This window comes from Coccidioides immitis (assembly GCF_000149335.2).
Source record: "Coccidioides immitis RS genomic scaffold supercont3.1, whole genome shotgun sequence".
NCBI classification, from domain to species: Eukaryota; Fungi; Ascomycota; class Eurotiomycetes; order Onygenales; family Onygenaceae; genus Coccidioides; species Coccidioides immitis.
Genome location: NW_004504310.1, coordinates 3,439,967 through 3,466,553, shown reverse-complemented (window position 1 = coordinate 3,466,553; position 26,587 = coordinate 3,439,967). Strand labels below are relative to the sequence as shown.

The following is a 26,587-nucleotide window of genomic DNA, read 5'->3' as shown; positions in this document are numbered from 1 at the left end:
GTTTCCGTCGAATGCCTTCGAAATGGATATCGCTTGGTGGAATTGTGAGATTTTGAATAATAAATCTGCAACTATCACAGCAATGGCGGAAGACTTTCGAGATACCAGCCAACCGGCTCCGGACGGTTCCTCACATCCTCCGTCAGAAACGGGACCGAAAAAGCCCAAGCACGAATTTCCCAAGTCACAGGTCGGAAAGCTATGGGACGCCTTTGGGAATCCCGAAGAACCGGTCAATCTGATGCCCGGAGGGACATACAATTCCGCAGGAGGAAAACCAAAAGAAGTAACTGTCATGGATGCAGTTAAATCTTTATCTACAAACGACTTCACATCCTTCTACAAAGCACCCTGCGCGCGCGATTCCCTTCTCGTTGGCATCGGTACGGGATTCGGAATTGGTAGTCTAAGAGTTGTACTCGGAGGTACGTTATGAGTTTGTTGTAATGCCCAATCTCTCTATCTAGGGCGGCTTGCTGATTCTTCGTAGGCCTTAGGTCGTTATGGGCTGCGAGCAACTGGGCTGTCGGTTCCTTCGCGGTGGCCTCGATCTTGACACACCAATACTGCCAGCGGAAACGGGTCAAAGAAATGGACGGAATGAAGGAAGCTGTACAATTAATGAGGGAACTAAAAATAAAAAAGCAGAAAGAACAAGCGGAGGCTCAGAGGAAACAGGAGGAGGAAGCTCGTTTGGCCGAAGAGGAACGGAAACGAAAAAGTTGGACCAACCTTTCCAGTTATAAGTTTTGGTAGCATTTCCCGGCTGGGGTGGAGTTATGGAGTTCGCATTCTGGAACGGGAACACGGGCGTTCGATATCATTCTGTTTGCGTAGAGGAAGATAATTCGAAGTGTGAATACTCAGCTCCAGTGTATAATAATATAAACCGCCGTGCCGTTTTCCGAGGTCACATCAAGTTTCAAATTTGACCCTTTTACGATTCCTATCGTCTGCCTTCTCCTCTTCGCTTGGAGCAATACCATCTCGCCTCTCTCGTCGCTTGTTGCGGTCTTCGCGTGCCTCTCGAGATTTCCATTCAGCGATTTGCCTCTTTCTCCGCTGCACTCTGTCCCAGGCAACAGCGGCAGTAGGCTTGAACCCTATCCCATTCATACCGTATCCATCGTCGTTTGGGTCTGTGGGATCATACCCTGTTATTTCTGAATCGTGCCATGTAAGCGGGTTTTCCTCTGGCTGCGTAGTAAGAGGGGGGGATTTTCGTTGAGATTTTGCCTTTGGTGGTGTGCAAGGAGAATTTGAAGGCTCGATTGTGCCGGTCGGCGTCCTTGATTGCTTCTTCTTGGTACTCCTTGTCGGGGTAGTTGTGAGTGCAGCTTGTGTGCCGAGTTGTGATTTCCGCCTCGGAGTTCTTTGCTGTTCCTGATGGGTGTGGTCATGCTGTGCCTGAGGATCGCCGTGAGCGAGATAGTCTATGTTTGTCGCATTTCCGTGGATATCAAGGCCTTGTAACTGGCCGGTCACAGTAATCTGAGGACTACTTGTTCCGACGCTGATCTCGTCTGGCGAACAAACTTCCGCTACGCTCGCGGCCGAGCGAGAGGGGCTGGGGCATGCAGAAGATGTACTCCCTTCGTAGTAGTAGTTGACATCATCCCGTTTTCGCTTCGGAGACTTGCGCAGATCTGCTAGCTTTCTATCCATCACTTTATCTCCGGTACGACTGTGCGAGCCTGTAAGGCAAATCCTAGCCTCTTCGAGCGGCTATGCTGTGGTTGTCGTTGAATTAGAGTGTATGACCCGGAGCTGGAGACCTTGCTGTTTCAATCAAGTCGGAGCTAGAGTCATGTGAGTCTAAAAACCCGACAATTCATCAGCCTGCTAGCACAACTGAAATGGAAGAGAATGTTTGCTGGGGTTGATATTGGGGGAAGATTGAAGTGAGGCTTGACGTGCAGAGGACATTGCCATATTTACTACTCGCACCAGGCCAGCCTTGACCGAAGTGATCAACCGTGTGTTGGAAAACCCTACGATTTAGTGGTTTCAGTAAGGCAACCATCACCGCTGGGAAGTGAAGGGTGTGATCGGAGAGGAGCTTCGATAGGAAGTGAAATTTCTCTAGTAGACAAGACTAAAATATTGAAAGAAACACGCAGCCAGAAACCTTCCAGTCCCATATTCAAACATTCAAAATACATAAAACGCCGTCAGATCCCTCAAACAGATTATTTAAGACTTCTGTTTCTTTTTCGTAACGCCAACCTCGCTGTCTCTCTTCCTCTTCTTCTTCGGCGTGTCGGCATCAGCCTCCTCTGATTTCAATTTTTTTTCCTTCTTTTCCTTCTTTTCCTTCTTCTCCTTCTTACCTTCCTTCTCCTTCTTCTCCTTCTTTTCCTTTTTCTCCTTTTTCTCCTTTTTCTTCTGGCTCTTCTCAGTCAAGTCTGCGGCACCCTCCATTTCCACATCCTTGTCCTCATCATCCACCTCAAGGTCAGCCAAAAGCGAATCCATAGCATCCTTCTGTAAAATTATGTCAGATATAACCAAGTATCCGGGCCGTTTACATCTAGACTTACCATGGCGACTTCATTCTTAGTAGGTGGAGCGCCAGACGCATAGAATTCAAGGCGCTCTTCAACCTGCTTCCGTAGCACATCTCCAAATTTCGTTGAAGGAGTCTCAGAGAAATTGTCTATTCTAGAAGCGATAGAGCACTTGTTGGCCAAGAATCGAGAGATTCTCCCCTTATTTTTGGGACCTGCACGTCCAATGAACGAGGAGTGGTAGAGGAGACCGTATTTTGGAGTATTTCCCTTTGTCTTGAGAGCTCTAAAAAGAGCTTTTTCGGCGCCTAAGATTTGGACGGTTGATGCTGGATACTTGGATAAATTGGTCAAGCTTCCTGCGTGGGAGATCAAGCGCGCACCGACAACTTCACCAATTAGAGCTGCCAAGTTTGGAGCCACCACACTCATTTTCGACACCAAATATCCATGAAGAGTCTTGCGGTAAGTGGCAAGGCTGACGACTCTCTCTGCAAAGGAAATAACGTTCTCCATATCAGACTCGGAGATATCCTGTCCCATACTATGCTTTGCTGCATCAATGACACTTCTCGCGATCCCTTCATCATCTTCAACAATGGCCGCAATGTCGTGTAGTTTATCCTCAGTAAGCTCTTTTTTGTTTCGAATAAGCAGGGCGAGACGGGCATATCGCTGATTGTCGGAAACGATTTTGATGAGCTCAGGGAAGTGCCAAGAATACCACTCCCGGACTCTCATTGAGAATGTGTTGATGGCCTTGTCCAACTGGTCGAGAATTGCAATAGCTTGGATGATATGGTTGTCATCACGCTGGACAGAAAACTTGACTTTCGCTCTAGAATATGCATGACCAAGACCAAGTTGGGCTGTGTTTAAGTCGCCTTCACGGAGTTGCTTCAAAAGTTTCGCAGCATGCATTCGAATGCCCCGGAGCATATCTTGAACAATTTCGCTAGTATCTCCAGTCTCGCACTCGACGAAGGGAAATGCAGCCTTGATGCTACCCGCAAGAGCCTTGTCGGAAAGCCCCAGGACGACATGCTTTTTCTTGTTCGGCTTCGGTAAGTTTAAGTCGAGGAAAGAGACGAGCATTTCTGATGCGACACCTTCGGAAATGTCGTTGATTTCACCGAGTGCCTGCTTATTATTTCTGGAAACCCGTGAGCAACGAAGTATATCGCTATCAGTGGCAACAATGACTTACTGAAAGGGCAAAAAGCTGACGAGATCAACCATTTTCCCAAATTTCGCAAGGTCCTGCATGCCGTCTTGTACTTCTTTTAGTCGGTTGCCCACAGTGTCGGCCTGGTGGGCGACTTTAAAAAGCGAGTAGCCCATCGGGCCCTCAAAAAGCATGAAGTCGGCCATTGTGATACGGGGGGGCGCTCGAGGCCTTGAGCTTGCTGAAATGACAGCCGACCGTATCGTGAGCAAAACGATACTGCGAGAAAGTGTGCAAAGCGAGAACTTTTTTTGCTTCAGTGCTCCAGCCACAGGAGTGTGGCTTCCACACCCGGAGACCGCAACTTAGCTGGTTACTAACTATAAAGGGATTAGCGTCTCCGCGCTCGTCATCACGGCTCGCCCTCAAAGCACACGATTCTCTATGCTGGAAACGGGTCCTTTCTACTCTGGTACACCCTGAGATGGCATATTTCATCTGGATATAGTCAATTTTATTCACTCATGAGCCGCTCAAAGCTATCGTTGACATCTCCCTTGTCGATAGTCTACCCTGTTCTCCGAAGCAAGATTTTTCCAATCTATATACATACAGAGTACCCTGTACAAAAGGTTCAATGCTCCAGCGCCCATGGCATGATCGCGATAACGTAGAATCGATACCTATTAAACCAGCCCACAGTGTTCCAGGCTGCCTTCCACTGCTAAGGCATCAGATTACCGTAGAACCGCCAGTTTCAAATAGACGATGTGGTGTCATCGCACCTGACCCACCCCTTGTTTGTATGGTACATTATCTGATGATTATGCGATCCGGCTCCGCTAAGATGAAAGGGAGCTGCAATTACCCGATAAATGGCAAGAGGCCTTGGGGATTATGAATCAATGGCGAGATCAGATAGGAGGACTGGGCCTCTTGTAGAAGGATCGATAGAAAGACACCATCGTCTGATGAATGTATTCCGGAGATATGAGCTGGATGCATCAAAGCGTCAAAAAGCCTAAAGGAGATTTATAGACCACAATATTATCCACGAGCCCCCACCGTCAGAGCAAGAACACTGCCCACACAGTTGCCACCCGGGCTCTCAATAAAGGATCACACTTAGATCAGCCATGTTGCCTGTTGAAAGAGGGAGCTCACTAGGTACACTCTAGAGCTAGCCTGATCAGAAAAATAAATATTGAGCCTGGTTATAGAATGCCCTGGATGTACTAACCTGGGCTGACCACTGATGGTTGTGGCTGCTGACATCATTGGACAGGGTAGAATGTGGTCAACTTCAACGAGTGCAAGTTTGCCACATGAAAACAATCTGCTGCTGGCCATAATCATCCTTTGGGCCCGAATCTTGCTTCTAATCCCGCCGGACGTTCAGTCAAATGAAATGTTTGCGTCAGCAAACACTGGCTGTGGACACAAAGCAAGCAATCACCTTGAAGAGCTAATAAACCAGCTGGTTCGCCGATCACATTCTCAAGCAAATGAGTTGGGTATTTGTATCCATGCTACACTCCATTATAAACCATGTTAGAATCACCACCTTGTGTATCGACATATGAAGTCCGTATATAAGTGGTGAGACGAATTATTGAAAAGGGATATGGTGAAGGTATAGTCCATATTGATGAGTTCCTCCACCTCCCTCATCAAGTAGGACGGGAGATAAAGCAAGAATTGGAGAGTTGGGATCGGCCTTCCTCAGAGCTTGGTAATCCTTGGTAGTTTTGGATATAAAGGTAGATTAAAAGAGGGAGAAGAAGGGGGTCGCTTAAAATGTGTCCCTGGGACAAGAATACAAGTGTTGGATAGTTTGACCCTTTGTAACACTATAAATTAGCTAAAGGTTCATAGTGATTACTTATGAGCTTCTTGAAAATACCCTTAGCCTCAGCCAACCGCAGATAGTCCATCGCATGGGATATGTGAACATCTGTGATGTGCCTGCGCATCAGCGCTTTTTCTCAAAGGCAGAGAGCTGTATGACTAAAAGCTGCGCCTTTCCCTTTTCATCACACACACAATGCCAAGCACCTCACAAGCTCCTCTTAGCTAAGCCAGGGCATTCTCCAGCATCTCCTCTGATAGACAATTAATTCAGTTAGTAGTTAATCAATAACAGCACAGTTGTTTAGCACTCATTGCAGTTGCCATGTCTGCCACACAGCTTCTCAATCCCAAGGCTGAATCCAGGGTGAGCAGTACCCCACCCTTCCATGCATTTCTGGTCCTGTACTAACTGCCCGCACAGAGACGAGGTGAAGCTCTCAAGGTCAATATCAGCGCCGGAGAGGGTCTTCAAGATGTCTTAAAATCAAACCTAGGCCCCTCGGGGACCATTAAAATGTATTCGCTTTCTCCCTTTGCCACCCTACTTGTGCCGAATCTAACTCGTTTTCGAACAGGCTTGTTGATGGAGCTGGCGGGGTATGGTTTATACGATCAGTTTGCGAGGCATGGACTTACAGTTTGCCAAAATAGATCAAGCTTACAAAGGATGGAAACGTACTGCTACGAGAAATGGTATGTCTGAAAGCTGTAAATCCTTATGATTCAATTGCTGACTTTTATGGCATAGCAAATTCAAAATCCTACTGCGGTATGGTTAAGGAATGACGCCACCTGTAGCGTAGCGAGAACTGACTCCTCCCGCTTATAAAGGTTATGATCGCGAGAGCGGCTACGGCGCAGGACGATATCACAGGCGATGGTACAACTTCCGTTGTTCTCTTGGTTGGAGAACTCCTCAAGCAAGCAGATCGACATATATCAGAGGGCCTCCACCCGCGCGTAATAACGGATGGATATGAGATTGCTAAGAATGAGACGCTAAAGGTGAGTTATTTGTGAGTAGGTAAAATATTTTCTTCTAACGCGATATTTTCCATAGTTTCTCGACTCCTTTAAGCTTGAACGAGAAATCGATAGAGAACTCCTGCTTTCCGTCGCCCGAACCTCGCTCTCAACGAAGCTCAATAAATCTTTGGCTGAACATCTGACTCCATCAATCGTTGATGCTGTCCTTGCTATCTATCGTGCTCCTCAGAAACCAGATTTACACATGATTGAAATTATGAAAATGCAACACCGCACCGCATCCGATACCCAACTTATTCGCGGATTGGCGTTGGACCATGGAGCTAGACATCCTGATATGCCGAAACGAGTGGAGAACGCATTTATCCTAACCCTCAACGTTAGTCTCGAATATGAAAAATCAGAAATTAACTCTGGATTCTACTATTCAAGCGCAGAACAGAGAGATAAGCTCGTCGAGAGCGAGCGGAAATTCGTGGATGCAAAGTTGAAAAAGATTGTGGAATTGAAGAAGCAAGTGTGTGGAAACGATCCTAAGAAAGGTTTCGTCGTTATCAACCAAAAAGGTATCGATCCCCTGAGTTTGGATGTTCTTGTGAAGAACGGGATCTTTGCTCTACGACGAGCGAAGCGACGGAATATGGAACGACTTCAATTGGTTTGTGGTGGTACCGCGCAAAATAGCGTTGATGACCTTACACCAGATGTCCTCGGCTGGGCTGGTCTTGTATACGAACATCAGCTTGGGGAGGAGAAGTATACATTTGTTGAGGAGGTTAAAGATCCGAAATCTGTCACACTCTTAATCAAAGGGCCAAATCAGCATACAATTGCCCAAGTGACCGACGCCGTCCGTGATGGCCTTCGATCCGTGTATAACACAATAGTTGATAAATGTGTTGTCCCGGGTGCCGGTGCTTTCCAGGTTGCATGTGCTGCTCATTTGTCGTCTGAATCTTTCAAAAAGACTCTCAAAGGCAAAACCAAATGGGGTGTGGCTGCTTTCGCTGATGCCCTTTTGATCATTCCGAAAACGCTTGCCGCAAATTCCGGCCATGATATTCAAGAAGCACTCGCAGCCTTGCAAGATGAGGTTTCCGAGGGCAATGTTGCAGGGCTTGACCTGGCGACGGGAGGGCCCATGGACCCGGTTCAAGAGGGTGTGTTTGATTCTTACAGAGTTTTGCGCAATTGTGTGGCATCAAGTGCTGGGATCGCGTCAAACCTACTACTTTGCGATGAGCTTCTCAAAGCCAGGCAGATGGGAAGACAGGGCGGTCCGGCAGGGATGGACGAGTAATTCAGCTAGAGTAGGCTACTGAAGCGAAAATAATTAGATTTTCTCGCGCACGGTGTCAATTTTGGTTCGGGACATTAGATCCACGTGGACCGGCTAGACATGCAGCATAATTCAAAAGCGGTTTATTACCTTGGACCTGATCAATCAGTAACTACAATAGCCAACCTTTGCGGGGTTAGGCTTGATGGGCTTCACTCCGGGCAGGCTACAGCGTGCTGCCTAATGCAGGTCACTCGGCTTGGTAAAAGTCATTGATTAACGATAGCAACCGTTCTTTTATACAGGGTATCATCAGAATCAAAAATCATTCACCTTCCCTCCCTAACGCCTGCCGATGCAACCACACGACTCCCTAGTCGTTGTCAGGTTCAGATTGCTCTTGTTCCCTTTTAAGCGCCCATTTCCCAGTAAAACCTTCGTCTTTAACCGGATCCTCTAAACTAATACCACGATTTTTGGCCCATTCAAGAACTTTGGATTTCTTGATGACCGCCACGCTCTCCTCGACCTCGTTGGCATTCTCGGAGGCAGCTCTCTTCCGTCTCTGCTTCAGCTGTTCCTCCGATGCAACCCCCATTGATTTTATGGCGGTTATGACGTCCTCAACCAGCATTCCAGTGGCTTTTCCAAGCTCCTCAATGGTTATTTGTTCTTGAGTAACTTTCTTCCTCTTCTTCGGCCTCGATTTTGCGGGCTTTCCGTTCCCCCGCGGAAGGTCTCTTAGGAAGTACCTCGCAATTCGTTCCTCCCAGAATCTGATATAGCTCCGCTCTCCCATCTCACTGAGCGGACGCTCAGGGCCACCAATGGAGCCGATACCCCTTTCCCATTCCCAGGTACTGAGTTTGTAACTGATCCCCATAAGAAACTTCCCCAATTGATTGTGTTGGTACGGAGGAAATATGAGTATGCAGGCGAGGTTATTTGCATCCCAGGACATTTTCTCCTTCGAGAAGTAGCCTAAGATGTGATGAGCGTCCGGGTTGTCGGGGTCAATGTACACTAGCAGGTAGAAGAGAAACCCAGAGACATCGAAGCAGACCGATTTCTGGTCCAGAAATAGCTTCGCGAAGAGGGATAGGTTCTGCGCGAAGAGCTTGTAGTCCTCCCCGTCTACCTCCCACACCGAGTAGCCGTCGTGCTGATAAATCTGGCTGCCTGGAGGAGAAGATCGCAGCTGGCAGGCTGGGAGATGGGCAGCGTACGCGGTCCTGTCACACGTGTACCGGAAGCACCAACCGCAGACATATAACGTGTCCGTGTCTTTGGCGACAAGCTCCTCCGGATACAGAGCCTCGTACCAGGTTTTGAAGAGGAGGCTCCCAAGAATGACCTGGTTGACTTTATGGCCAGTGGAAGGCGACTTTTGGGCTTGTCGCGATGAAGATGGAGGCATCATACAAGGATACGGAAGCGGATCTATGACAATTTTAAATGAGTAAGCGACAGCTATCAATGAAGATCACATTTTGGCGGCCAGGCATTGGACTGTTACGCGACTAGAGCTCTACGTACAGAGGGAGCTGGTTCCCCGCCTCGCGTCGGTCGGCACAGTATTTTCTGGTAATGGTGGAGCATCTCATTGGAGCTATAAAAATCACACACCGTCCAAAAGCACACGCCTCAAAGTCGCATCGTGGAGTGATCAATTGAGAGTGGCAACGTGGACGTGCAAGCCGGCAGCTAACTTTTCGCTCTTCGAACATCGCAGACCCGGGAGGCGCCATGTGACTGCCGGAACGGGACTAGCGCGGCGTGGGGTGCCTTTCCCCGGGCCGATGACGAAGCAAAAGCGCAGCCGGCGCCGTCTGGAGCTTGCACTGCTCGAAGCTCCCCTCCATCCATCGCGACATTCCATCAATCCTGCTGCCTGTCCGCTGCTCCCAAGAGTGTCTGTGGGATGGTCGTCAAGGCGACAGACAGGCATCGGCAACGGTAACCTTTGAGCAAAGCCACCACTTGGTCCGGCTCCCTATTCTTCCGACGCCACCGGAACCCCCGTGTGGCCCTATCGCAGTCCTAGGCTGCCACTTTTCTGAGATTCCGCTGTCGCTTCTTTTAAGGAGGACAGAACCAAGACTTTCCTCCAGAATTGACCATATCAAGTGCCTCCGGAGCTTGCATTCACCAATGTTGAAGCCTTTTCGCATTCGGGATCTTCTCGATCCTGATTTTGATGACCAGGTTCACGCCGCAAGTTTGGGTGTGAAAGACAGCGAGGGCCATGATCGAACAGATCTTCATGCCGGCTGTGCCGACAATACTGTGCAAGAAGGGCACAGGCAATCAGTCCTTAGTCCACATCCGATCTATGACGGTGTCGTGGAGGTATCCAGGAGCGAGTACGATGAAACAATATCTAAATTCCCTGAAGCTCAGCTCCACTACATCGATGACGATGACGGCGAGAGAGTGACAGTCAGTCCAGCTATCCTTTCAAATTTGTTGCCTATGCTCACCTCGAATTTAGGTAGGATCGTCCTTTGAGCTGGCCCAACGGCTGGACGAACCACCAGCGGGAATATCCGCCCTACAGGCCATGTCTCCTCTTGGCCAGCTAGGGGGCTCGCCGATGCATATATTTGATATCAATAAATCATCATCTTCTATTAAGACATGGAAGACGTTTCACGCAAGAACCTCGTCGCGCGCTCGCGCATCACAGTCGCATATGTCTCCTCTACTTGACGTTTCTGAGACCCATGAAGCTCACGCCGTCCCACCCTCAAATTTCAATAATATATCGGATGATCCCCTCAAACGCTGGTTTGAGGCTTGCAATCCACCTAAGCTGCCGCCCGAGGACGTTCAAAAGGCTGAGGCTGCTTCAGAGAATAAGTCACCGCAAGATCAAGCTGAAGCGGCGTGTGGCTCTACATCTTCCTGCGGGTCTCTTACGGATGAGGGGAGGAAACAAGCTCAAGCTGCTGGTGCCAAATTTCGAAAATCCCGGAATATCTGGTCCAAGTCCTCGTCCCCGCTTTTAGCTCCCACAGCTGCCCAGAATTTTTGGAGTTGCTATCAAGCGTCGCAGCCAAAGAGCGATGGTAAGGAGTTGTCTGAAAGAGAACCAAAGAATGCAGAATCCCCAATCGGAGAACAACCGCCATCGCTTCTCGCAGCATTTGAAGCTGAGCTCTCGAAGCTTGTCGAACAAAACACCCAATCCGAGGCAAATGTTGAAGCGAACACTGTCAAGTCAAATACAGAGCCTGCCATGAGCTCTACGCAAGAGACCCGGCAACCAGCCTCAGGCCCGAAACCAGAAGAACAGCCTGTTCCTAAAGCCGCTGAACTTGTCGGGCAAACGTTGCAGGCACTCTTAGGCACAATAGGACATCTTGCTTCAGAGTTGCGGTCTAGGCTCCCCGAAGTGGAGCAGCGATTATCCAGCGCCCAGCAGCAGGTCCCGGCACAAATCGAAGCCACGGTCCAAGAAGCCCTCAATGCGATGAGGATCCATGTCCAAAATCTTGCTAAGGCGGTGCAGGACGCTGCAGTCTCTACGAGAGAAGCGGCGGCTCGAAGTCGGCATGCTGAAATGTTAGCTGCGGCCCAAGCAGAGGGACTTCGTGGTCTTGCATCCGAACTTGGAGAGATGGGAAAAACCCTGTTTTCTGCTTTCGAAACTGGGTTTTCAGTGAACAATGGAGCAAATACCCGGGAAACACATAATCCTTCATCAGCCACGGAAGTGCCTAATGATTCAACACAATCCCAGGCCCATAAAGATGGTTCACCACAGCCGGATAGTAATGATAATGTTGCTTCGATCACGCAGAATACCCTCTCTAATATCGAGGCTTACTTCGATGCTGCTGAAACCCAATCTACTTCCCGTAATACTCTCTTCATTGGGGGCTTGAAGTCCACCACCACAGAAGCCGCGGTTCTCACTACCCTTATGAAGCATGGCTTCGTGGGCCGGGTCAAGCTACCCACGGATGCGACCACCGGAAGGCATGCTGGTTTTGGTTATATCCATTTCCCATCCAGCTATGCGGCTGCCGGTGCATTACAGGCTCTTGAGAATTCCGTCATTGATGACCAGGGTATCAATCTTGAATACAGCCAAGGCGCACCCGCCGACAGACCCAGTGATTCTCCGTCGGCAAGGGTTTCTCCGCTAGAAGAGTCGAGTTCTGGGAATGCCGGTGCCTCTGACGTCCTCCTACCTCCAACTCGCGACAATATTCCACATCGCCAGTCCAGGGCCGCAGACCCGATCGGGGGTCATGCTTCCCAAAGGAGCTATCCAAACGTAACCTTCGATGCCTCGAATAATGAAAATTCCCATTCCGCAAAAGTCCGACGTGCGAACTCTCTTGGTGCATTATCTTCAAAGCAGAGAAATCGTGATAGCACCCAGGATGGTAATTCGCGGCCCGATCGTGTACGAACAGGCGACCACATCCTCCGCAGACGAACTGTATATGATAGAACTACTAACCGCCGCCGCGAGCACACTCGCTCAGGCCCGGCCGATCCTCGCCCACCAATACTTGCAGATTCAGAGGATATAACCAGTGATTTCTCGACACGATATCCGCCTCTGTCTACGTTGCTTGGCCATCCAGCATCCTCTAGAGGTAATCCTGGCGGTCACGAATCTAGTCGAGATTCAGGGCAACGCGATTCGGCCGACAGCATAAAAATCTCTAACCTTTTGCAACCCGCAGGGGCCTCCAGTCAGCAGCCACCAACACAGGGCTCATCGGCAATGTCTGCACACGAGCGAGGTCCTTTACCGCCTCCGGTTCTAGACAAACTTCCTGGTTCCTGGCCTCGAGAGCAAAACAGAAATATCTCTGGTGCTGCACGCCAGGGATTTCCAGCACCTCACCGTCCCGATGTAAACGAGCCGCAAAACCTCACTAGGCCGAGATTATCAAGCCCGTTTACACCATTATTTGGACAGCGTCCCTCATCTCCCCACCCCCACCCCCATCCGCTGATTGCGAATGACAGATACCACCCTTACGCCACTCACGGACGTCCGCATTCATCGCATGCTCCGCCACTTGAACAAAGTTATAATACCCCTGGAAGTTTCCCACCTGAGCCCCAAGCGAGCACGTATTTGCCCAACAATCACAACCCTTTCAGCGATGCCTGGTCTCCAGTCCTGCACGAGGATATCAACGCCTGCGTCAACAATCTCGTCTCACTGGGGTACTCCGGCGAGAATCGAAGTACTGCAAGGCTCCGGGTATATGCCGAAGCTGCCCGCGGTAATATCAATGAGGCAATTGAACTGATCGAAGAGGAGAGAAAGGCTTACGAACGGCGATCGACGCACACTTGAGTCGTTTTCTTGTTTACATGGTTGTTCGGTGGAGGCGTTAGCCCAGGATAATTGCGAGTCCTTGTTGGCTTCCTCGCGAATTTCTGGCCCATGATTTCTCTTTCATGTATTCCGTATTCCGTATTTCGAATTTGTTTGCCATTTCAATGTATATGAGAACTTTTAGTTTTGCGATTCAACTCCGAGAATGTGGATTTTCCTCCAAGTAGATATCCTCGTGCCATATTTAAGTAGAGAGGTGATCATCATATTCTTTCACAACATAAAACTCCTGCTTTGCCCGCACGTTGCCCTTGCAGTTCCTCCAAGGTCGTCCACGAAACTCTATTCACGAAGTCAAACCCGCCAAGCCTGCGTGTGGATGGACCACGCAAAACAAGGTCGAACGCGCGCGAGGAGAAGCCAGTCGGGCGAGTCATGATTTTCTTTAAACCCTCGCTGCTCAATTGAAAGGCCAATTTAGCAATGCGGTCATGGCGGCGCTGCCTGTCAACCTCCACCCCGAAACTCAACTCCGCACCCCCAGGTCCCCTTGCTCTGCGATGCGCCCAGCTGTTTGAAGCCTCCCAGCCTTCCCTGAGCGACAATACCTCCCTGGACCACCGCGAGGTGGTTGTTCGAGGGCTGGTGCGATCGGTGCGTAAGCAGAAACACTGGGCGTTTGCGGAGATCTCGGACGGGTCGACGATTCAGCCTGTGCAGGCTATTTTGTCGCCGGAGCAAGCTGCGGAGTGAGTACCCTTTTTCCTTCGCGCGATCTTGTCCGGCTCAATTGAGCGTGGTTTGAGCTGCTGAGAATGGCTAATACTGGGGGTGGGTTCGGTTTTAGTTTAACGACTGGAGGAGCTGTTGAGATATCCGGTGTTTGGACTCCGTCTCCCGGTAGAAATCAGAGTCATGAGTTAAAAGCTACTGATGTGAAGCTTGTTGGAGAAGCAGATCCTCAGGTTAGTCCATTCCTGTCCCTTTTTCTTTTTTTTTTTTTTTTTGACACGGTCTTGATAATCATTGACCGAACTACAGACATATCCAATCCAAAAGAAATACCACAGTCAAGACTTCCTCCGAACAATTCCCCATCTACGATTCAGAACTCCTTTCAACTCCCTCCTCTCCCGTTTCCGTTCAGAATGTATATACCAAGCTACGAACGTCTTTCACTCGCGCCCAGGTTTAAACTTCATCCAGGTCCAGCCGCCCCTAATCACGTCATCGGATTGTGAAGGCGCTGGTGAAGTTTTCAGAGTGAGCCCGCGCGAAGCCGCTGCTGAAGGCGAAGATGAAGAATACTTCCGGGCACCCAAATATCTCACCGTCTCCTCACAACTCCACCTGGAAGCTTATGCCGCGGACCTGGGCAATGTATGGACGCTCTCGCCTACGTTTCGCGCTGAGAAAAGTGATACGCCGAGACATTTAAGCGAGTTCTACATGCTTGAGGCGGAGTTGAATTTTGTGAACGATTTGGATGAATTGACAAAATTCGTGGAGTCGTTTATTCGCGAGTTGACGGAAAAACTATACAATACTCCCGTGGCACGAGAGCTCTTCACTGCGAAGCGATCAGGAGAATCCGGTCGAACGGTTGTCAATTCCGAGGTGACTGAGCGCTGGAAAGGCCTGATGGGTGCTGCTACGTGGCCGAGAATTACATACACGGAAGCGATTGAATTGTTGCAGAACGCGTCTATGAAATCGGACAAAGTAGAATTTAAGTCCTGTCCCTCGTGGCCTGCAGGAATCCAGGTCGAACACGAAAAATACCTAGTCTCTACTGTGGGCAACGGCGCACCGATCTTTATCACTGATTATCCGAAAGCCCTGAAGCCGTTTTATATGGCTCCTTCTGGCACGCAATCCACGGATCCGGAAAAAGAAACGGTAGCTTGCTTTGATCTCATCATGCCGAAAGTCTGTGAGGTTGTTGGTGGTTCTCTGCGTGAGCATAGATTAGAGAATCTGATCCAGAATATGCGTGAGCACGAGATGCTCAGGGCTCGACCTAATGAGGGCTCATCTGTTGCCTCTGATGACATGACGTATCCCTTCTTACGACCAGACGAAGACTTGGGCTCGCTCCGATGGTATGCCGACCTGAGACGATGGGGCAGTGCACCCCATGGCGGGTTTGGACTTGGATTCGATAGGTTTTTGAGTTATTTAGCGGGCGTGGGAAGTATCCGGGACGTTGTCCCCTTCCCAAGATACTTTGGAAAAGCCGATTGTTGAACGGCGTCCCTACGTTTTTTCAACCCGAACTCCATGCCTAGATATGCCCCATGTTCCATAGTTATATATAGTAGAGTGTAAGATATGCGGTTAGAGAAAAAGGACAGAATATTATGCGGCTGGTTGTGCAGCTAGCAATCATCGATTCTTTGAACAGGTCATCCGTTTCAAGTATCTCTTCTCTGATTTCCTCGCTGTAGCATGTAGCCATGTCCTAGGATAACATGCAGAACGCCGTACACCCCACGAAGCGGCCAAATTCTCCAGAATAAACTCTTTATCCAAATGGCCCACGATTCTGCTAGGGCTCTCTGCTCTGCAGCGAAGTTGACGGTTACTTTATCATAAATGCTCGGGAGATGGTCAGCGTGGTATATGCTTCGAAGTTTATCATACAACTTCCGATCGTATATCGACCAGAATTCATCTTCGGTGTAGTAAGCATGTGCATATAAGCACTTCAATCCGTTCAACTCCTGAACCTTGTGCTCAATATCACGGTTTAATTTCACGAATTTCTCTCGATTTGGCGAGGCCGAACACCAAACGCCAAAGTTTAGCAGCATCTTGCTGGGATTCAAACCCTGCTGCTGGCTTAGAGCCATCAGGGACCAGGGACCGCGATGGTCTGCCAAAGAGATAGGGCACAACCAGAGGGGATAGCAACCTATAGCATGGTCTAAGTAGTCAAGTAAGTCTAGGGCATTCTCGTAAGGGACAGCCACGTCTTGCACGATGGATTGCATCGCGAGCCCACTCTTGTGAAGGGCGTGATACATGACTCGAGGACGCATAAAGCGGTCCAAAGCCCAGCGGGTAACACGGTTAAATGGGGTTATAAAGTATCGAAAGGCGAAGTAGCCACCCCAGAATGCTCCACGATCGTAGCGGAAGAGATAGTCGTTGATTGGAATAGCTTCCGAGACCGGCTGGTTACGCTGTCGTTTGTTGATTCTTTCTGCGTGGAGGTAGAACCAAGGATCTGTAGCACGGGTGAAATGCTGAATGGGTGAACCGTCTGCAGGATCATCCGACAGCCGTCCTACGCAAACGACTCCACGGTCCTTTGCAAAAAGGATGCCGTCCAAATAATGGGTTGAGGGATTAGACGTAGCGGTTTTGAAAGCTTGGATCATTGTCTCCAAGCCATCTACGGGGCGATACTCGAGTTCCACGTATTTCCTCGCTTCAATTAACTTGAGTTCGAGAAGCGTGATGACACCCAATGTTCCGTAGGATGATGCGGCGCCATAGAGGAGGTCCGAGTTCTGAGTGCTCGAGGCACGGACGACTTCTCCATTACCCAGAACCATCTCAATCGCCACGATAGTTTGTTCGAAGAGCCCGTGTTTGAAGGAGCTGCTCTCCCCGGAAGTTCCAGAGAAGCCTCCGCCCACGGTGATTCCGGGGAACTCCATCACCACCGGAGGTATCAAGCCATGCTGCAGGGTGCATTCGACCAACTTGTCCATGGGAACATTGGGCTCCACCACAGCCAATTTCTCCTCTTTGTCAACGCGAAGGACGTTAGACAGCTTACTAACATCAACGGTGTTGTCCTCCCAGTGCTGGGACTGCCTGGTGCTGTTCGTGGAGCCATGGTAGATGCGAAACGGCCGATTGCTGGCGTGGAACTGCTTGACTCGCGAAGCGATAGCAGAAACTCTTTCTTCGTGCCGCTCCATCGGATTTCATGCGAGAGGGAGAGTGTTTATTCGGCCGGCAGATCGTCTAAGCTTCTCGTCTGGACGGAGCTAAGCAACTCACGACAGCCCGAACGCCAGGATCGCGTGGAGGAGACGTGGCGCCAGGATCTCAGCTTCGAACGGCTGCGAGTGGAGAGAGAGGGTTCTGGGGAACTTGGTCGCTCTGCTGCCGTCGAACCCTGTCGAGACCATGCTGCTGTCGGCGCAGAAGCACAGTGGTCGGTCGAGGGGTCCGTGGCGGGGTCTCACTCGCGTCCTTCACCCCCCTGCACGAATGCGACTCGTACAGGCACCCGACGGTGAACTTGCCGCGAGCAGACGGGGTCCGGTTGGCACTGAGACCGACGGCGGAATAAACATCTACTATTTAAAATATAACGAAGCCCCATCGACGGTCGTGAGGGGTTGAACTCTCATCTTACTACCTATGAACTTACTTCGTACTCCGCGTTCTGTCATGACTCTGCGGCACTCCACTCCGATCCTTGCCGCGATGGAGACGGCAGCACAGTTCGTTAGAAGACAGAGCAATACGAACAAATGCTTATCGTAGCACAAGTCATCTCCATTTCCTGCAGCACGGCTTTATTTCTGGCCAGCCCCTTCGTCGATGTCCCAGCCCCGTTAGATCTCGGTCCCTGACGGCTCTTGCTCTCGAGCAAAACCCGTCCTGCTTGAGAATGCGTTGAGAGTCGAACAAGAGTCATCTCCGGATCTCGGGAAGCTAGTGACGACAGGCGACAGGGCATCCTGGTCCTTTTCGCTTGTTCTCCGCTTCCTCATGCAGCAGGTAGTATTCTTGGGTTGTGCTGATCTTCGGTCGACGCTTGCAGTCGGGAACGGACCTGACCTTGCCCTGAAAAAAGACCCATCGCCATGCAGCAGACAGCAAGGATCGTCGAACAAGCCGTAATTCCAGAGCTTTCGAACTCGGATATTACCTACGATGCTCTTCATCTTTGAGGGGCTACGTGGATTCTTATAAAAATAAGGTCGGCCCGACACCGTCCCCTATCAGTGTGCGTTTCCTAACCCTGTGCTCTGACAGGGCGACTTCTCTTTGGCGCAGTGCTTCATTGTCATTGAAGAAAAAGCATGCAGCTCCTGAAGGCATCCGGCCGCCACGGGCGCCTGGCGGCCACTCTGACCAGCATCTTACTGGTCCTTCCCGCGAGCGCTGCCCCAGGCTACCGCCGCAGCGACCAGCAGCAAGATCGGAATGGACAAACTGACCCATTCGCCGTCCTCGACCCTCAAAACTGGGTCAACCCGGACAATATGACCTGGGACGATTGGCGAACTCCTCCTGGTACCAATTGGGCTGATCCGTCCAGAAAGGGCTCCGTTCGCAATTTCAACATCGCCCTCGTCACCGTCGACTACTCAGACAAGGAGTTCACCGTCACCAGGGAGCCTCATTCGGACCCCTTCGGCAATCCGCAACCGAGTGCGGCCAATATAAGGCGCGAAGATGTAACCGCATTCTACCGTGACTTCCTCAATAAGCCCGGCGAGCTCAACATGGGACATACCCTCCATGAGTACTGGATGGGCGATTCGGGCGGCCGTTACGGTGTTGATCTGACAGCGTTTGGTGTCTACCGGCTGCCCTTGCTGTCATATCAGTACGGAATTAGTGACAGAATGAACCTGGGCGCATGCCCCGTGGAAGGCGCATGTAACATCGAGATTCGTGGAGATGCGCTCCGTGCCTGGCGTGAGGATGTCGGTGACGAGAAAGCCGACTCCTTTGAGCTTGTTTTCATCCTTTCGGCTGGCCAGGACGAGTCTGCCACTTGGCAGGAATTTGGCGAAATGAAATTTCAAACACCAGAGGATGTCACCGATGAGTTCGGCCCCCCTAAGAATGGCAATGGATCACACACCAATTACGCGCGCACCCGATACGTTGAGTGGACATCATGGGCGTCCGCCTCAACAATCTGGCCTAACGCTGGTGACGGCTCATCCACGCAGGCTGAGAGCTCTGGCATGGGCACATTCGCCCACGAACTCACGCACTTGCTCAATATTGGAGATAACTACAACAATCCGTACGGCAACCCGATTCGCCGCTCGTATACCGGACCGTGGTCAATGATGTCTCGAGGATCTTTCAACGGCCCTGGAGGACCACACTCTCGCTGGCAGGTTCCACCAGTGCAGGGAAGCTCTATGGGGTCGCTGCACACTGTTCGTGACAAGGCTAAGCTTGGATTGGTCGACAATAAGAGCATTCTTCACGTGTCGCGCGAGGCGCTGGCCGACTCGGGCCTTATCGTTGCCCGTGTTACAGCCCGTGCGATAAACCCAGGGGAGTCGGAACTGATCGGTGTTCGCATCGTCATGGATGCAGACAACTCACCACATTGCGATATTGAAACTGACCCGTTCTGCGATGGCAACGACTACGATAACTACGAACTCGAAGTGATTGACCGCATGGGCGCCGACTCCTTCACTCCAGACTCCGGCGTCATGATCAGCAAGACCAGGACCGAGGCGTTCGGCGATTATCAGTGGACCATTGACGCGAACCCGCAGGATATTGAGCTCCTCGACTTCTATCGCCCAGACGGCACCCCGGTGATGATCACCATTGGCGACTACCGCCAGCTGGCTGACGCGCTCTTCCATGCTGGCACCCGTTCGGGCAGTGAGTACGAATATAAGGATGAAGCTAATCGCCTCCACTTCTATATCGTTGATATTCACCGCGACGAAGAGGGCGTTCTCTCATACACGGCTGCAGTCCGATCACTCGACCAGGGTAAAGACCCGCACAAGCACGGCGCCCGTCTCTCCCTGGGAAAACCCAAAACCGCCGGGGACAACAAACCAACCCGCGGGGGACTGACCTGCTCATTCAACCTCCGCAACACTGGCTCCTATTCATCCGACGCAGAGAAGGTGGAGCACCCACAGGATGTCTCGGGATTCCTCAAGTCCGATGTGTACCGCCTCAAAGCTACAGTGAAGGGTGACGGCTGGAAGGTAGAGTTGCCAAACGCACTCGCCGCAGCTGAGTTTGGCGAGTCGACGACGGTCAACGTTGCTGTGGCCGCGGAATCATCCGCGTCCCTGATTGCGGTCGTCAAACTGACTGCCACGTCGGAGTCCGATCCGTCCGTCTCCGCGACCGGGCTCTGCTTTGTGAATAAACTTGTGAACTAAGAGGTAGTTAGGAAGGCGCAGCATTTAAAAAACGAAACTCATTTTTAAGAATATATTCTAGGCGTTCGCTTGATAATTTTAGTAAAGGCATCTTTTATATTGCCACTGTAAAAGGAAATTTGCCTGTCGTCGACGACGAAAGATATGTTCGCTCTGCCGATAGAAAGCGGAATAATACGGGGGAGAGAAGGGGGGACGAAGGATAGGGCGAACATATTCTCCAACTGACAGAAACTCGATTTGGAAAATACAACGATATGTATGGAGTAAATGTGAGAAGAACAATTAATGCAAATATTGGTATGACGCGAACGTAGCGTATTTAATGAGGCGATCGTTTTTCAATTCCCTCCCAACACCGTCGAAACAACTCACTCCGAGGTTCAATATTTTGCCTACCTTCATCCACATGAAAATATTGGGCGAAGTCAACTGCAGCAGCGCCGTGAGCGTCGCCTAACTCCCTCCAGCGTCATCTCCGGTAACGCCGCTTGGGGATCACTTAAGAAGCTATAGTTAATACAGTAATCATCTCAACTCATGGAGTTATGATTAGCGTGACCCAGCTGAGATTACGCACTCTGAACAAACGGGACTTGGACAAAAGTTGACCAGAGGAACGTGCATCGAGTTTAATGAGCGAAATCGAATCGTCAATCAACTATCTCGTCGATCACCCAAACTCTCGTCAAGCTTCACCTCCTTGCGCGAAAATAATATAAGCATCACGAATGATCGGCCTCTTGAGTTGGCGTTCTGGCTTTTGCTCCAGGTAATCCCCGTTCGTTGGGCCGGGACGCCAACAAGAAAAGCCAATACCCCGAGCATACTCCGTACTCGGAGTACGGAGTATGGGTCTCGCATACGAGGATCTCTGCGGCCTCGCTCAAGGCAGCAGTTGTGAGAATCAACAGCATTGGTAATACGTTATGTCTGCTGGCAATAACTGAGCGGTAAAAATTCGTGATCAATACCCCGTAGTTAATGAGTGACAGTCTCCGCCGCGTTTTTGCGGATAGGCACAGCCTGCGAGCGGGAATCTTCGGGCATAGAATCCTTGGGATCAGACCCTTCTCTTTGCAAGCGCGCAGACACATCATGAACAGCGAGCACTGCGGATTTACGGTAGTGTTCTTCCCAAGGAGCAGCAAAGGCAGGCAGCGCGAGCATTCTCCGGAAATGGAGTACATACAGTACTCCGTTGATGCATTAACGGGAAAAAGCAACAAGATGGAGACTGCGAAAGTGGACCGCAACGTGGGTGCGGGGCTTAAGCCACAAGCTTGGCTGCTTTTCCTTGAAATTCATCGCCAATTTCTGAGGTTCACGATGGGTGGGGTGACGTTGACTCTCCCCCCACTGTATACTCCGGGGCGAGAGTCGATGTCCTGCGTTGGCGGATTATGGGTTTGAATTGAGTTAGTGTCGCTCTGGGGTTGAAAATTTCTCAAATGGTCTTCCTTTTTATTATTTGCCGAGAAATCCTCCCACGAAGAGAAATTTTTCCTTGGCCCTAATGAGTTTTGGGTTGGGTGTTTCTGTTGGATTCCGACGCATCCGACGAGATTTATCGTAGGGGAGAAGAGATCGGGGATCCACTGGCGGATCGAAGGTTGAGTTGACCAATACAGCCCAACCGAAGATGAGATCAAAGGGCTAAATTTGATCGATCGTCCCGTTGCTCCAGGGGGGGGATTTCGTAATTAAACGGAAAACCTGATCCCTTCCGGGGAAGGTCGGTCACCAGTCTTCCATCCGTCCATACATACATACTCTGCACATGAGGACGCCCTTGCAAAACAATTTCCTGTTCGCACATGCCTGTCACCCTTTCGCACCCCATCACGGAAAGAATCCAGGCCCAGGCGTCAGGTATGCATAATCTAAACCTAATAAATAACCTTAATCTGTTCCCGCACAAAAGAGTTGAAAATTACCACGCTCTCTCGCTTGGTTTCAATTTAAACTCTCAGCTGGAAGCGGCGGGGGGCTTGCCCCACACGCAAAAGAAGCATAAAATTGGCCCGCACGAAAAGATGCTCCATCCTGCGCGGTAATGTATTTCTGTCGCCGCGATGCTGTGGAACGGGAAGCGGTGATTCTATTGGCAAATTTGGGTACAATACTAAACTGTGCGGCGACAAAAAGCTCCCTGCGGTGGATCCAGCCTCTTGTTCGATATCTCGCTGGGCGTGATGCAGGAGCCTGGCTTGCCGGTCAGAATGCAGTGCGACATTCAAGGCAGCGGGCGCCCTCCTCCCTCTGTCTTCAGCTGCTGATGAGTCTTTTGCGGTCACCTCTGCTCGGGGAATTGTGTGCATATTCCCTTTCCCTTCCCTTCCCCCCAAAAGAGTTTTGCCGTGCATCTGCGCCACGCTTGGCGATGGCACACCACAAGAGCCAAAAGCTTAGCACCTTCGACGGCGCGCCAAGGCTGCATTCCCAGTTTACGCCAAGATAGGACACGGACCACAGCCAAGTTTTCGGGCTTGGCGGCTTGGTTTCCTTGGCACCCCACCCCGTCGCCGATCCGCTCGAGGGCTGGACTTTCCCCTTTTCGGGCGGGAAAGCTTGGCTCGGAGCCTCACCGTCCCCACCTTTCCCGGGCGGAAGTCCGTATACGCGCGCGCATCACGTTCCCCGTTCGCCTACTGAACCATACAGAAAATTCTCTGAGGAGGCCCCGTCCGTCCAGCGTGCTTCGTACTCCACCATCAATGCTTATCCTCCCTTACGAAGCTTCTCTGCACGTCGCCAAGCAGACAGGCGAGAGTGGACGCAGGAAATGCTTAGCCAAAATTTTAAAAATGCGATGAGGTAAAATCCGGGCGTCTGGGAAGGAGTCGAGGATGTAAGTTGAGACGTATTGAGTGTGGTCAACCCATGTTGCAGCGCAGAAAGTAAGCCACGGGCCGAACAGGATACTATACTTGATAGCAGAGGGAAGCGGCGCGAGTCAGGGCCGCTGTGCTGACAGTCGGATGTGAGGATGTTTCAAACTGTCCGACGGCTTGTCACATTCGAGCCAGGGTCTTGCGTTGGCCCGACTGAGTCGTCAGCCGCACAAAAGGCAATTCTCGCTCTCAAAAAGGTTGTCGAAGTTTGAGTTTGTTTGGAATCCGACTTGTTGGGCGGTTGGCAAGAAGTCTCGAATTGGTGGGAGAAATGCTGCGTCTGTCTGCTTGTCTGTCCGGCTACTACGGAGTACAGCGAGACTCAAAACTGATTTTATATGTAAAAGGAGACAAGGTACGGAGTTCTCCGTTCTTGCTCTGGAGCTCATTTTGTGGGGAGGATCTAACTCCAGCGCATGGCATTCTTCGGATGATACGATTCGCTGCATGATCTCGATGCTTGAGACTTTAATGTTAAGCAATGGACAAATGAAAAATCGTTGGAACCTCCTTTCTATCCCACATCACACCGATTGACTCATCGTTCGCAAAAACGGTTTGCCTCGTTAAGAGAACAAGAATACGAGTCGGTCACAGCTTCAAGACTTCGTACTCCCCTTGTTGAAGATCTGGCTTTCCCCAGATAATCCCTAGGCAAGGCGCTGGGTGTAGGGAGTATCTTGTTACCAGCGGTCCAGAGTTCCTGTTCGCTGATTGGTGAAATTGATGGCAAGGGGCTGTTTTGAGTGTGCGCCTTTTCGGTCCCCAGATCAGTGCGTGGACTCACTTTCGACACGCAAGGTCCCCGAAAATCATAATGCCTTTGTGCGTAAGCGGAAGGGTTTTGTCATCTATGAGAAACGGTCGCTGTCTTGAGACTTGTACTCGATCATCGGTTGTGGGACGGCGAATACAGTTAAATATGTTATCGTGTGCTTTTGTTCGTTCCAAGCAAGGGGTATACAATAAATATGCAGGTTCACAAACGTTGTACGCCGTACGCCGTACGCGGATTAATCCTCCGGTTCTGACAAACCCCAACAGGGGGAGGACAAAAAATTGGCTTGATGGCGAAGGAGAGGCCTGGCCAGGCCTGTCGGAGTTAGCCAAGAGTTAAAAGACATCGACAAGATTAATTTGCCGTGGCGCCTTTGTGTTCATCCACTTCAGTACTCCGTAGACACACGGCTGATTGGCAACCTTAATCCAACGGACACTCAGCCACGATTCTTGTTGCATAATTCGGAAACGAGGATGATTGCTTTACAGAGCAATCGTCGTCTGAACTCCGTAACTTGGATACAGGGGTATTGGTGTGGAACTTTTCATATATATTAGGCGCTATTATTGTTGCACACTTGGGCTGTATTCGACGATCAGGAGTGTGGAGTTGCAACAATTTTGACTAACAAAGCACAACCTCCTGCTCTTCAGCTGGCACCCCTAGACTTGAGACTTGAATGCCTCTGGTAAGAGCGACTATTGACAAAGGGGGTCGTTGACCCATCGCCGCCCCTGTACCACCGGAACCGGTCCGCCCATTCGCAGGCCCCATCCAACGACACGTCTCTCAACCATCTGCGATTTTGCGGGTGCGGCGAGCTACAGTATCCCTGCGCGCCCTCCAAATTAAACTATTAACGCATTACATAACAAACATTGGTGCCAAGTCTAATTTAGGTTTTTAGGTTTTTCTTTGGCGCTTCCAAAGGAGCCGAGGGATTCCAAAGAAACTTCGGCTGCTGTGGGGCGCGGGTGTCTAGCGGTAATTTTGAGACTGGTGTCCTTCAGGCCACAAGGTTGACCACCTCGTGCACATCTTGCAATGTCGTGTCCTTTTTTTATTGTTATTTATTTTATTTTATTTTTTATTTTATTTTATTTTTTTTCTAAAAATTTCTCAACAATGACGAGTACTCCTCCGTACGTCACCTTGTATATACATACTTTAAAGATATAGAGGTGAGTGTCTTGTGAAACTCCTATCTTCTCATTACATCTTACGAGATAAATATAAAACACGGGCATTCCGTAAACACCTCTGACGCAGCAGCGGTTGGCTGCGACAACCGAGAGTGATCTGGCTTGGGAAGGGCGGAGAGGATTCCCTAGACGTGCAACTTGGGCGCCGAGGAAAGTTAGGTTTTAAGCTTAAGCTTTATGAGTGTGTGGAGAAGAGCCCAGTCTGTCCGTATCCAACGAACGAATAGACAGAGAGGACTTGGCCCGCCACGCCGAGCTCGGGCAAGAGACAGGTTTCTCGCGAACTTTACGCTGGAACTTACCAAAGGCCTCGTGCCAGCCACTCGCTATGTTTGCAGAGCTAAAATGTTCATCCAGGAGGAAAGTACTCCGTACTCCGTACGCAGATGGCATAAGTCACTGGCTAAAAAGAAAAGGCGAAAGCTTGTGCATACGGAGGGCATAAGGGTGCTAAGTCTGTTTGCGAAAAGCCCAATATTGAAATTTTAGGTTCAGCATTCCCGCCCCGGGGGCAATGCGCCGTTCTGCTAGCTGCTGACGGATTCAACCTGTCACATCGGGGAGATACGAAGTCGATCGCAAAACGTTGTAAAATGACTCCGTCCTGGGACACAGATTTGCAAGCGACGGGACGGAGTCCTCCACAGAGGCACAAATTGAGGCCAATGCGATCGTGCACAAAGCAGCTGTTCCAATCATGCCGCTGCTTCCGCCTCTGGCCAGGGGACTATTGTGTCACCTTCTGAAAACAAATATTACATATGTCCTCTACGAGCCTTGTCCTCGGCGTTGGGATAGCAAGCGAAGGTGTGGATTGCCTCCAGCCTTGGCGAGGTCTTAGCACCGCGAATCTTTTGGCTGTCACTGACAGTCAAAGTTTCGTACGCGGTCCTCTTGACTCTGTACTCCGTTCTCCGTACGTCGTATTCCGTGCTGACGGAGTAATTGTTATCTGCAAGCTTAAACAGAATGGTGACGAAAGGCAGCGTCAGCGAACCTTCGTCGGCTCAAAGGCCCTTGAACACAAATAGCCCATATGTTTATGTTGAGCATATGATTCTGCCTCTCTGCTTGTGTCTTTCTTTCTTTCTTGTGCTCCTTTTTTTTATTTTTATTATTTTTTTTTTCCTCTTGCTGGTTTGGCTGCTGCAACGAGCGGGTCAACATGGGCCATTCTGGCATGTCCGGAGTTGAGCGCCGTGCAGCAAAGAGTCCCAACGCAACAGCTGGAAGCGACGTCAACCATAATTCAGAGTCTAATCTTACAGGGTAAATACTAGTGCATTACGGCAAGGTTAGAGTTTTGAGCTAGTGTCTTGGCATTTTTCGGTACCGTAAGTTATTCGGTTCTGGTACCTCACGTGGCATTGCTTCCGCCGACCAAAAGAGCAAGCCTTCGCTTCTCCCGCCATTCCTCGCTCTCTGCATCTCGCTTCCTCTCTGCTTCTGCACCCTCCTTCAATCCGCCGTATTCGCACCGATTTGA

The 26,587-nt window shown here is 50.4% G+C and overlaps 16 protein-coding genes across 16 annotated transcripts; 8 read left to right on the top strand and 8 right to left on the bottom strand.

Annotated features, from left to right (window-relative positions):
• Positions 1-73: 73 nt before the first annotated feature.
• Positions 74-943, top strand: CIMG_01895 (uncharacterized protein). The gene is made up of 2 exons (XM_001248123.2): positions 74-425; positions 491-943. The coding sequence occupies exons 1-2, from the start codon at positions 83-85 to the stop codon at positions 754-756; spliced, it is 609 nt and encodes a 202-aa protein (XP_001248124.2). The 5' UTR covers positions 74-82; the 3' UTR covers positions 757-943.
• CIMG_01896 (uncharacterized protein) lies at positions 128-1,894 on the bottom strand. The gene is made up of 2 exons (XM_001248124.2): positions 733-1,894; positions 128-566 (listed from the first exon to the last, which is right to left on the bottom strand). The coding sequence occupies exon 1, from the start codon at positions 1,663-1,665 to the stop codon at positions 916-918; it is 750 nt and encodes a 249-aa protein (XP_001248125.2). The 5' UTR covers positions 1,666-1,894; the 3' UTR covers positions 128-566; positions 733-915.
• A 167-nt stretch (positions 1,895-2,061) lies between these two features.
• CIMG_01897 (nucleolar protein NOP56) lies at positions 2,062-3,932 on the bottom strand. Its single transcript, XM_001248125.2, has 3 exons — positions 3,715-3,932; positions 2,541-3,660; positions 2,062-2,484 (listed from the first exon to the last, which is right to left on the bottom strand). Exons 1-3 carry the CDS (start codon positions 3,876-3,878, stop codon positions 2,194-2,196), a joined length of 1,575 nt encoding a protein of 524 aa, XP_001248126.1. The 5' UTR covers positions 3,879-3,932; the 3' UTR covers positions 2,062-2,193.
• Positions 3,933-4,306: 374 nt separating this feature from the next.
• Positions 4,307-5,022, bottom strand: CIMG_01898 (uncharacterized protein; the record flags this gene model as incomplete). Its single annotated transcript, XM_001248126.2, has 3 exons — positions 4,307-4,355; positions 4,541-4,693; positions 4,913-5,022. 3 exons carry the CDS (start codon positions 5,020-5,022, stop codon positions 4,307-4,309), a joined length of 312 nt encoding a protein of 103 aa, XP_001248127.2.
• Positions 5,023-5,789: 767 nt separating this feature from the next.
• On the top strand, positions 5,790-7,945 carry CIMG_01899 (T-complex protein 1 subunit zeta). The gene is made up of 7 exons (XM_001248127.2): positions 5,790-5,887; positions 5,945-6,039; positions 6,099-6,120; positions 6,175-6,216; positions 6,272-6,292; positions 6,355-6,528; positions 6,584-7,945. Exons 1-7 carry the CDS (start codon positions 5,846-5,848, stop codon positions 7,808-7,810), a joined length of 1,623 nt encoding a protein of 540 aa, XP_001248128.1. The 5' UTR covers positions 5,790-5,845; the 3' UTR covers positions 7,811-7,945.
• Positions 7,946-8,046: 101 nt separating this feature from the next.
• CIMG_01900 (histone acetyltransferase) lies at positions 8,047-9,464 on the bottom strand. The gene is made up of 2 exons (XM_001248128.2): positions 9,326-9,464; positions 8,047-9,229 (listed from the first exon to the last, which is right to left on the bottom strand). Exon 2 carries the CDS (start codon positions 9,207-9,209, stop codon positions 8,163-8,165), a length of 1,047 nt encoding a protein of 348 aa, XP_001248129.1. The 5' UTR covers positions 9,210-9,229; positions 9,326-9,464; the 3' UTR covers positions 8,047-8,162.
• Positions 9,465-9,711: 247 nt separating this feature from the next.
• On the top strand, positions 9,712-13,325 carry CIMG_01901 (uncharacterized protein). The gene is made up of 2 exons (XM_001248129.2): positions 9,712-10,228; positions 10,281-13,325. The coding sequence occupies exons 1-2, from the start codon at positions 9,941-9,943 to the stop codon at positions 13,113-13,115; spliced, it is 3,123 nt and encodes a 1,040-aa protein (XP_001248130.1). The 5' UTR covers positions 9,712-9,940; the 3' UTR covers positions 13,116-13,325.
• A 255-nt stretch (positions 13,326-13,580) lies between these two features.
• Positions 13,581-15,344, top strand: CIMG_01902 (asparaginyl-tRNA synthetase; the record flags this gene model as incomplete). The annotated part of the gene is made up of 3 exons (XM_001248130.1): positions 13,581-13,846; positions 13,945-14,062; positions 14,139-15,344. 3 exons carry the CDS (start codon positions 13,581-13,583, stop codon positions 15,342-15,344), a joined length of 1,590 nt encoding a protein of 529 aa, XP_001248131.1.
• A 167-nt stretch (positions 15,345-15,511) lies between these two features.
• On the bottom strand, positions 15,512-17,029 carry CIMG_01903 (FAD binding domain-containing protein; the record flags this gene model as incomplete). Its single annotated transcript, XM_001248131.1, has 1 exon — positions 15,512-17,029. The coding sequence occupies one exon, from the start codon at positions 17,027-17,029 to the stop codon at positions 15,512-15,514; it is 1,518 nt and encodes a 505-aa protein (XP_001248132.1).
• A 130-nt stretch (positions 17,030-17,159) lies between these two features.
• CIMG_12746 (uncharacterized protein) lies at positions 17,160-17,509 on the bottom strand (the record flags this gene model as incomplete). The annotated part of the gene is made up of 2 exons (XM_001248132.1): positions 17,160-17,413; positions 17,488-17,509. 2 exons carry the CDS (start codon positions 17,507-17,509, stop codon positions 17,160-17,162), a joined length of 276 nt encoding a protein of 91 aa, XP_001248133.1.
• Positions 17,510-17,674: 165 nt separating this feature from the next.
• On the bottom strand, positions 17,675-18,007 carry CIMG_01905 (uncharacterized protein; the record flags this gene model as incomplete). Its single annotated transcript, XM_001248133.1, has 1 exon — positions 17,675-18,007. The coding sequence occupies one exon, from the start codon at positions 18,005-18,007 to the stop codon at positions 17,675-17,677; it is 333 nt and encodes a 110-aa protein (XP_001248134.1).
• Positions 18,008-18,145: 138 nt separating this feature from the next.
• CIMG_01906 (M6 family metalloprotease domain-containing protein) lies at positions 18,146-20,224 on the top strand (the record flags this gene model as incomplete). Its single annotated transcript, XM_001248134.1, has 1 exon — positions 18,146-20,224. The coding sequence occupies one exon, from the start codon at positions 18,146-18,148 to the stop codon at positions 20,222-20,224; it is 2,079 nt and encodes a 692-aa protein (XP_001248135.1).
• Positions 20,225-21,322: 1,098 nt separating this feature from the next.
• Positions 21,323-21,637, top strand: CIMG_01907 (uncharacterized protein; the record flags this gene model as incomplete). The annotated part of the gene is made up of 1 exon (XM_001248135.1): positions 21,323-21,637. One exon carries the CDS (start codon positions 21,323-21,325, stop codon positions 21,635-21,637), a length of 315 nt encoding a protein of 104 aa, XP_001248136.1.
• A 404-nt stretch (positions 21,638-22,041) lies between these two features.
• CIMG_01908 (uncharacterized protein) lies at positions 22,042-23,045 on the top strand (the record flags this gene model as incomplete). The annotated part of the gene is made up of 3 exons (XM_001248136.2): positions 22,042-22,096; positions 22,261-22,451; positions 22,686-23,045. 3 exons carry the CDS (start codon positions 22,042-22,044, stop codon positions 23,043-23,045), a joined length of 606 nt encoding a protein of 201 aa, XP_001248137.2.
• A 664-nt stretch (positions 23,046-23,709) lies between these two features.
• Positions 23,710-24,673, bottom strand: CIMG_12745 (uncharacterized protein; the record flags this gene model as incomplete). Its single annotated transcript, XM_004445684.1, has 5 exons — positions 23,710-23,821; positions 23,906-23,969; positions 24,106-24,211; positions 24,386-24,459; positions 24,529-24,673. The coding sequence occupies 5 exons, from the start codon at positions 24,671-24,673 to the stop codon at positions 23,710-23,712; spliced, it is 501 nt and encodes a 166-aa protein (XP_004445741.1).
• Positions 24,674-25,024: 351 nt separating this feature from the next.
• CIMG_12744 (uncharacterized protein) lies at positions 25,025-25,590 on the top strand (the record flags this gene model as incomplete). The annotated part of the gene is made up of 3 exons (XM_004445683.1): positions 25,025-25,041; positions 25,169-25,282; positions 25,329-25,590. The coding sequence occupies 3 exons, from the start codon at positions 25,025-25,027 to the stop codon at positions 25,588-25,590; spliced, it is 393 nt and encodes a 130-aa protein (XP_004445740.1).
• Between the last annotated feature and the right edge of the window lie 997 nt (positions 25,591-26,587).

Coding starts and splice junctions, on each gene's coding strand:
- CIMG_01895 (XM_001248123.2), top strand. CDS start 83: ATGGCGGAAGACTTTCGAGATACCAGCCAACCGGCTCCGGACGGTTCC. Junction 426..490: donor TCTAAGAGTTGTACTCGGAG/GTACGTTATGAG, acceptor GATTCTTCGTAG/GCCTTAGGTCGTTATGGGCT.
- CIMG_01896 (XM_001248124.2), bottom strand. CDS start 1,665: ATGGATAGAAAGCTAGCAGATCTGCGCAAGTCTCCGAAGCGAAAACGG.
- CIMG_01897 (XM_001248125.2), bottom strand. CDS start 3,878: ATGGCCGACTTCATGCTTTTTGAGGGCCCGATGGGCTACTCGCTTTTT. Junction 3,661..3,714: donor GTCAGCTTTTTGCCCTTTCA/GTAAGTCATTGT, acceptor ACGGGTTTCCAG/AAATAATAAGCAGGCACTCG. Junction 2,485..2,540: donor CTAAGAATGAAGTCGCCATG/GTAAGTCTAGAT, acceptor ATAATTTTACAG/AAGGATGCTATGGATTCGCT.
- CIMG_01899 (XM_001248127.2), top strand. CDS start 5,846: ATGTCTGCCACACAGCTTCTCAATCCCAAGGCTGAATCCAGG. Junction 6,121..6,174: donor TTGTTGATGGAGCTGGCGGG/GTATGGTTTATA, acceptor TTGCCAAAATAG/ATCAAGCTTACAAAGGATGG. Junction 6,217..6,271: donor ACGTACTGCTACGAGAAATG/GTATGTCTGAAA, acceptor TTTATGGCATAG/CAAATTCAAAATCCTACTGC.
- CIMG_01900 (XM_001248128.2), bottom strand. CDS start 9,209: ATGATGCCTCCATCTTCATCGCGACAAGCCCAAAAGTCGCCTTCCACT.
- CIMG_01901 (XM_001248129.2), top strand. CDS start 9,941: ATGTTGAAGCCTTTTCGCATTCGGGATCTTCTCGATCCTGATTTTGAT. Junction 10,229..10,280: donor ATGACGGCGAGAGAGTGACA/GTCAGTCCAGCT, acceptor CCTCGAATTTAG/GTAGGATCGTCCTTTGAGCT.